At 42.8% G+C, this 8,201-nt stretch overlaps 1 protein-coding gene across 1 annotated transcript; it reads right to left on the bottom strand.

Annotated features, from left to right (window-relative positions):
• Window positions 1–1,274: 1,274 nt before the first annotated feature.
• On the bottom strand, window positions 1,275–7,715 carry LOC115159605 (intracellular hyaluronan-binding protein 4). Its single transcript, XM_029709480.1, has 8 exons — window positions 7,261–7,715; window positions 6,623–6,743; window positions 3,818–3,964; window positions 3,622–3,693; window positions 2,879–2,956; window positions 2,452–2,632; window positions 2,150–2,332; window positions 1,275–1,932 (listed from the first exon to the last, which is right to left on the bottom strand). Exons 1-8 carry the CDS (start codon window positions 7,517–7,519, stop codon window positions 1,867–1,869), a joined length of 1,107 nt encoding a protein of 368 aa, XP_029565340.1. The 5' UTR covers window positions 7,520–7,715; the 3' UTR covers window positions 1,275–1,866.
• Between the last annotated feature and the right edge of the window lie 486 nt (window positions 7,716–8,201).

Raw genomic sequence — 8,201 nt, 5'->3', positions numbered from 1 at the left:
GATTAAGCCAAGAAAAATAACCTTACTGTGGTCTTTGTGCACTGTAACCAGCCTAGTGGGTCATTTATTCACACTCATTCTCCACCACCTCCCTTTGTGACATGTACATGAGTCTGAGCACTATCCATTATGATTAATTGAATTGCTACCTTAACATGAACAAAAAAATGTAAATGTTTAGTGCCATTTGACTTATGTTAACTTGGGCATTTACAAATTCCTTGTAAATAACCAGACAGCGTTGTTGGCAGATGAACAGCAGACTCATGCTCCCTCTCCTGTGAGAAAAAGAAACACTTCCCTCACATCCTTAACAGGGAGTAATGGGGCTCCACGCCCCATAGGGTTGATTTAAGAGGCTTGTTTTGATTTTCTTAAGATGAAATATCAACCCCTCTAAAGCCCCCAGGATGGCAGCCATTCCCTGCTAATCAATACAATGAGCCCTCCAGGAAGAAAAGTAGACATGAGTCTTGCATTTGCTCCAAACCAGTTATATTTCCCTCAAATGGCTCAGTTCCAGAAGATCTACATGCAAATCAGCTTTAGTTGTGCCGTTCACGTCGCTGAGATCCTGTTCATTTGCTTTGTTAACTTGTGATTAAAACCATTTCCCATAAACCTCAGTTGATTGATGAGTCCACATGTGAGACTATTATACCGTACACCAATTAATTTAATGGTGTCTGTAGCCAAGGTCAGAGACATCAGTGTATACAGCTGATTTGGATCTCAAATCCTCTAACAGAGGAACTGGCCATCCGCCAACATGGCGATTGGTTCTCTCCAATCCATCACCCAATAGTCAGAGGCCCAGGGGACTTTGTTAGGCCTCAAGATGACCACCAAGAAGCAGACCTTATGTAGACTACCTGTTGATTTCCTTCCAAGAAATCAGACAGGTCACAGTCAATGAATAGCTAAAATGAGCAAACCATTGAGTTGTTCCCTGACCAGATTCGAATTGTTCAAAAGCACAGTAAGGCCACATAGACTTAACTTACAACCGAATCTCCTCATTAGGGGACAGTTACCCTACATTCATTAAAACACCAAATTAAATTGCACATTCAAATTCAATAAAATGGCATTAAGTGACCTCAGCTTAGCGAACATGGGATTGTGCCACAGGGGAAAGCTGGCTGTGGCATCGCCAACAGGCCTTTGACAACAAGAAGAGTTCTCATGCATTCTAGTTCATTACTAGTAGGCGACAGCAGGGTAGAGGCACTCTGTTCTGGACACGACTCATACAGAATGGAAATTCATGAAGGTTACATTTCCAGAGAAATCCTTTATAAAACCTGTCAAAGATATCATACAATAAAGATGAACACCAAACAAATCATGTACTGTGAAGTATTCCATGCTGTTTAAACATTTGTTTCTTATTTAGATGGGTTGTTTGGTGTGAGGTGGATCTGAGATGGCTTGTAATGACTCAAAGAACAGTCTTGATACACCCTCTTGGTGCTGACTGAAAGGCACACTTGTCTAGGCATTGGCACAAATGGCTATTCAATAAAGCAATCCATGTGCTTTAATAAGACGTCACTGGAGAAACCAAAAGGGGTCTACCACTGTCAGTTTACACTTGTGGTTGAACAAATAGTATCCTAAGTCATGTCAATGTCAACAGTATTTATTTTTTTTATAAACAGGTCAAGTATTCATATTTCCAATTAGAATGAAAGGCTATTCATCTGAACTATACAGAGCAGATAGGAACTCTGATATATACAGTCCTTTGGGATAGATACGAGCATAACCAGTTTTTTCCTGCTCCTCTTGGGAAGTGCAGCCAAATCCACTAAGGCACAGTACAGGTGAAGGGCCACCTGTAGACTGGGCTCTGGTCCGCTTCCTTTAGGCAAGGGCAGGAAAGTCTTCTGGGTCGTCAGGGTTTGGGGCCTGTCCCTGCTGGAATCGGGCCTAGGGAGAATCAATCAGTCAACTTATGGGATACCTGTGTATCAACACATGGATAAGGAATATGCTGCCCAAAGGCCTATTGCAGTGCGACTCAACTGAATGAGACAGGCAGAAAGGCAACAGGTCGAACTGAACCTGCCCACCATCCTTGCTGCCTTTGGCAATGGTTTCAAACGCCTGATGTATATCTAACAGGACCCATTCAGTCCAGACATACCTTCTCAGGAGGCTTCTGGGGAGAAATGGTCTCTGGCCGTGTGGCTGGGCCACCTCGTCCACCCCTTCCTCCTCTGGTCCCCCGTGAGGGTCGTCCCAGACTGCCAAAGTCAATCTTCAGCTTGGCTGTGATGTCATTGGCGGGGCGACGGAGGGCTGCAGCGTCATCCTCCTCAACCTCCTCCTATTGATCAAGAGAAACGAGCACCATATAACTCAGTTTGCTGTAATTCAATGAGGCCCAAAAGAAACAAGCAGTGATATTAAGCATCCTGTTTTTGCAGCATTTGGGCAAATCCTCACCTCAACCTGTTTCTTGGACTTGTGGATGACCACAGAGTCAGAGGGCACAATGGTATCAGCCTTGCGCAGGTTGAACTCCTTCTTGGGCCGGTTTTGTTCCTGTAGGGCTTTCCACTCGTCCAGAGACATCTCCACGGAAACCTCCACCACTGCTTCCCCCTCGCCTTCAGTCTCCGAGGCACTGCAGAGAATCAACAGATTACTATAGGGATGGAAATCTAAACCTGAAACTCATTCTATAACTAGAGTAAATGTGAGCATTTAAAATGATAACGTCTGAGTTCAGTGTATGTATAGACCAGAATATGTAGTGAGTATCGTAGAGGATTTGCATAAAGTAGTAAGCTACACATGTATATTATTTGCACTGTCTCACTGTGTGGTCTGATTAACAATGCTGCGCTGGTTGGTCACTTGGCTCTCTCACCGATTTGCTCCAGTCTCTGCGGAATCCGCCACCTCATCTCCATCCCCTCCCTCAGTGGGAGCCCCATCAGCGGCAGCACTAAAATAGCATAAACAGTATAACTACAGTAACAATCATTCAAGACAATTCATATGAAAGTGCTGATGAAGACATGCCAAGTCACATTGGTTGAGACCCACCTCAATGAGACCCAAAGGAATATATTGGCTCTCATTTTAATATTTTTTCAAGAGACAAGCCACAGCTTGGCTAGTTCCATCCAAATCTCATCTTGTTGACAACTATTTGAAGTCTGAACAACTTCCGTATGGGATTGTACATTTGAATGAGAGCACTGGCTTTCAACACTCACATTTGATTGTGTCCGAGTAGAAATTATATTGCCCATCAGGAGGGGCATTTTCTTGTTTGAGCTTTGTTTCGTTGTTGTGTCCCAGTCTTTTCCGACAGTGTTGGACAATGTTTTAGTAGCCTATGCAGCGCTACCTTCACTAGCTAGCTTGTTGCCAGTCAGACACCTGTTTGGATCAATGCAAAATATTTGACTGGTTTTCACCTAGACTATACCTCTTTTTATAGTCTTCCTGAGGAAGACTTCAAGGCATTGGAACAGAATGTGAGAAGCCTGGGTTTGAGGCTACTCCTAATTGTCCAAACTAGGACAGCAGAGTACACCTATAGCTACTCAAACACTGAGGCACAGTTAAATGTCTCACATTTAGAGTCCTAATGTGCGTACTCACCTCATGTGGTCCCTCATGGATCCCCAGTTACGTGGACCACTGCCCCCTCGCTTCTCCTCTGGCCTGACACCACTGCAACAGGCAAAAGTTTAAATGTCAATCTAAACTATTTTCTCATAATCCAAGTACAACACTCACATGCATTGTGAAACAGACAAACTTGATTTAAAAGCAATGTGATAAGTATTGTTCTTACGTTCTATCACTGCCACTGTGGCGCTCAAACTCCCTTTTGCCTCTCTGGTCAAAGCCATCTGTGGATCTGAAGTTGCTGTTGCCGCGCATTCCTCTTCCACGGACACCACCTCGGCCCCTTGCGGCACGCTCACCCTGATCCACAGGCCTGTTTTTTTTGGGGGGGGGGGGGGGGGGGGGGGGCAAGGTACACATTTCAGCAAATAATCAACAGTTTCTAAATAGATTGTTAAAGAGGTTACCATGAAAGAGGTTACCTTGTTTACAGGTTAAAGCTGCCATATAACTTACTGGGCGACCTGACCAAATTCTCACAGAAATACAAATTACTGATCTCATTCTCATTGAAAACAAGTCTACGCAGCGATAGATCTGCTCTATTTCGAGCTTCCCGTTCTTAAGTTGTTTTTGCATCTTACTTTCGGTTTTGTGCACCAGCTTCAAACCATAGACATTAAAACCAGTAGATGATAGGAATACATGGATGATGTCAGCGCTATGGAAAAAAATAATTGTTTGGCCATTCTGGCGATTGTAATTTACAAAGGCTTTTGGCATAGCTAGGTTGCTATGCAGTAGCCGACCAGCAGAGATTGTGACGTCATGCTCCAGACTTGACACTTGGGTAGAGCGATAAAAAAAAATACGGTGCAATGATATTTTGGCTAATTTCATGGTATGGCAGCATTTTGTTTCTGAAGTTCTAAATATGTTTTAGGAGTTGTGCATGAGCCTAGAAAGGTAAAAAATGAATTCTGTGTGGTTTTAGTAGGCTTTCTCCATTATGGTTTTATTCTCAACCAAACTAGAACAAAACTGACAGTGAAGTTGACCCACTTGGTAATTTATCACTGTATAAAAATACCTTTAGACTATTGTAAACAATCTGTACCGGTTTTCACAATATATTGCCCAGCCCTACACTTGAGGCATGCTTCAAACTAAAAATATAATATTTTTGTTACTGAAAACAAATTTTATAGAGGTTTAGATGGTACAATGAGTCACTCCGCACTGCTTGTTTAAGTGTACTATTAGAATTTAAGCGACCAGGAAATGGTGGAGCGATCTTGGCATATTGCACCTTTATTGTTTAATTTGTTAAATTAAATAATTCAGTAATCGCCAGTAAGAAACTGCTAGCCATTGGCTGCTAACAGCTGAGAAGTGCTAGCTAAATGGCAAGCACACAAACAGTCAACTTCAGGAGTAGAGAACACTAGAGAAATTAGGCCGTCGCCCTCTACTGGTGAAAGTAAAAATGGACAAAGATGCACAGTCAAAGACTAATTATTCAGTCAAGGGAAGTTTATTTTTTAATAGAGGCATAAGAAACGTGATAAACAGTGCAGGAAATGAAGAAATGTATTATGTTGGAATTAAACAGTCAACTACGCAAATGAGCAAAAGCTGAGAGCATTAAGGAAATAGACACTTGGCTCAAATAGCCAGTCTAATGCATTCCAGTTGTGTTAAGTTTATTAATCAAAGAAACACCTGAGATATTAATTGAAGTTTTGGGGTAAGGAGTAGGGGTGTGCCAAGTACAGAGACAAAAGGAGAATCGTTAGGGATATGAGGAGTTTGCCGGATACAACGATGTTATGTCATTATCTGTAATCTGAGAAAGTTGCTAAAAAGGTAGCATTTCTCATGTCACTCAAACCGTGCAGAATACTTAACCCCAACTGGCTGATTCAGCTGTCAGTAAAGACACCGGCAGGGTGCTGCCTGCTGCCATGATTGATTAGAACAAACATCTCTTCTCTTGTTGTCCCGGACTCGCACCATCTCCCACTTTCACTCACAACTCTCCCTTCCGTCTCCAAACAAAATCAGTAGCTAGGCATTATTCCAGCTATCGATCTGTTTATATTTTCAGATTTGCTGAGGCCGTGTTGTAGCAGTTTGTGTTTACTACTTTGTCCGGAAACTAAATTCACCAGACACGCGAGTCTCCCTTACTATGATTATTTCTCCGACATGTTCTCCAAACGACAGATCATTAGAAGATAAAATTACACATTTAAATAGTTAATTTTGATTGCACAAATGTTGTAGCATAGGCTACATGTTGGGAGAGAAATGTTGCTCCTCTCGAAAGTAAAACAATGTAGCCTAGGCTACTAGGGCGAGAACATCTGGAATAAATGCAGGCAGCAGTAGCCAGCCATGCATCATTTATGAACCCATTTTGTTGATAATCAGGACTATGAAAGTAAGTCATCTGCATTTCAGATGTCGAGATCGTGAGCAATGTGTGAATGAGTGAAGGAACAGAAGCACTTTGAGTGATGGCAGAGCACTTTAGTACAGGCTTTACTGCAATTCTCGGTTTTTCGAACACAAGTCAAGACAATTCCGAGTTGCCTATCAAGTGTGAAACGTATAGGATTACAAGTATGAAGAGTTCAGCACACCCCTAGTAAGGAGCATGATGGCTCCACCGAAGGCACTGGTTGGCCAGTTGGAGTGAACATGCATACCACTATCCAGTTCTCAGCTCTGCAAAGTGGGGTCAGCATAGAAAGAAAACTGAAGGAAATAGCAGATGTTAATACTTGAATAGCCTATGGCTGTTCACACAGGCAGTGTAAAATGATCAGAATGGGGCTATTTCCATTGATCTTCTGGAAAATAACACGTGCCCTTTAATCATCCTGTCTTTTTCGGAGCTGGTTTAATTGGTCAAAAGACCAATTTGTGGAAAATCAGAGTTGGGCTGCCTGTGTAAAAGCAGCCAATGTCATACTCAATCTGTCAAACCAGAAAATTCCCACCTCTATAGTGTATAATAACTACCTACCTTTCAATTGAGTATCCTAGCGGAGCCTCACTGTCGTTCTGCCTCCGATCCCGGAAGGCAACTCGTCTCTCCCCCCTCTCCTCCACCTGGCCAGGTGCACCACGAGGAGGATATTTCTGACCTGCACATAAATGACGAGAAATTATGCAATCACCCCACACACACCAGCCCCCCCCCTAGGTTTAGTTAGGTTTAGCTAGATTCCTAGCTAAACCTAACTAGATAGCTTGCTAGTTAGCTAGCATGTGATTGATATAGTTAGAACTAGCTTACAAGCTATACCATGCTAGCAACTCCGCGAAAGTTCCAGTGGAAATATAAAGTTAACTACCTAGTACAACCCCCATGATGCACTGAAGTTGGCTAGTTAGAAATCTAGCTAGTTAGCTAACAAGGTAGTTAAGTTAGTTACTACGCCTGCCAGACCGCGAACAACATGTGCATAATAACGTGGAATTCCATAACACATGTACAGGAATAGTTCATTATCATTAGTGTCAATTATGCAAGTTTGACACGCCGGAATTGTTTTAGATAACTAACGTTACACCTTAAATGCACCTGACACGTGCCGTCAATACTGGCCATCTTCACGTCAACATTAGCTAGCTAGGCCTACACCCATTGCATTGACTTACCCTGTACAATTTTTGCCTGTGAATGGTTGCCTTCCACAGCATTCAAGGGAGTTCTCTTGTCCTTTCGAGACTCCTTCTTGACAGGTTTGGATGTTGTATCAGTTCTTTTTAGTTCATCCTTTTTCTTCTGTTTTTCCACCTGCGCCTGGCGAATAATATCGAAAGGGTCGGCCTCGTCGTCTAAAAGCTGACCAAAACGGTTTGTCACGGCGCACCCAAAACCAGCACTTTCGGTGGGATCTTCAATTATACCCTTCATGTTGAGACTGTTTTTCAAAATCAGCTGGAAGAAAACCTGGGTTACATACAATGCTAAAGCTAATGACGTTTTTTTACGAACCGAATGATTCAAAAACAAACATATTGACCTGTGATTAAATTATGAACATCCCCTGCATTAAGTTCGAACCTGGCAGTCTACAGCATTTGAGCATGCGGTATGTCCAAAATGGCGGATCATTTATATACAACCCCGCCCCATAATATTACAATATTATTCATGAGGTGTTAAAGAAACACACCACGTTAACGTTATCATAGCGTAAAGGCATGCTTTTGGGTAGGGTTTTTTGGCACTTATTTCTATCATGATCAATTAGGTTTTCTGCAGGTATAAATGTCATAGCTGGTATTTAATTGACACAAGCTGTCTCCAAACAATCAATGGGCGCATTCGATCACTTTTGTCAAGAGGTTGGTCACCGCCATTCAAAGTGTGTTGCAGCATGCCACCCTGCATCATGCCACCCTGCATCCCACTGCTGGCTTACCTCTGAAGCTAAGCAGGGTCAGTCCCTGGATAGGAGGAAATGGTGTTGAAGGGCCAGTAGGGGGCACTCTTCCCTAAAGAGATCCCAGGGCAGTGAAGGGGACATTGCCCTGTGTAAGGTGCTGTCTTTCAGATGGGATGTTCAATGGGTGTCCCAGATCTCTGTGGTCAT

Source organism: Salmo trutta, chromosome 23 (assembly GCF_901001165.1).
Source record: "Salmo trutta chromosome 23, fSalTru1.1, whole genome shotgun sequence".
In the NCBI taxonomy this organism is placed as follows: Eukaryota; Metazoa; Chordata; class Actinopteri; order Salmoniformes; family Salmonidae; genus Salmo; species Salmo trutta.
The sequence above is the reverse complement of the archived record's forward strand: the minus strand, read 5'-3'. Positions and strand labels throughout refer to the sequence as shown.

What these genes read in the sequence shown, in the direction of transcription:
- LOC115159605 (XM_029709480.1), bottom strand. Translation starts at nt 7,519, where the DNA reads ATGAAGGGTATAATTGAAGATCCCACCGAAAGTGCTGGTTTTGGGTGC. An exon ending in ACAGGCAAAAATTGTACAGG is followed by an intron (nt 6,744 to 7,260) that starts GTAAGTCAATGC and finishes ATTTATGTGCAG; the next exon opens with GTCAGAAATATCCTCCTCGT. An exon ending in AGTCCAAGAAACAGGTTGAG is followed by an intron (nt 2,333 to 2,451) that starts GTGAGGATTTGC and finishes CTTGATCAATAG; the next exon opens with GAGGAGGTTGAGGAGGATGA.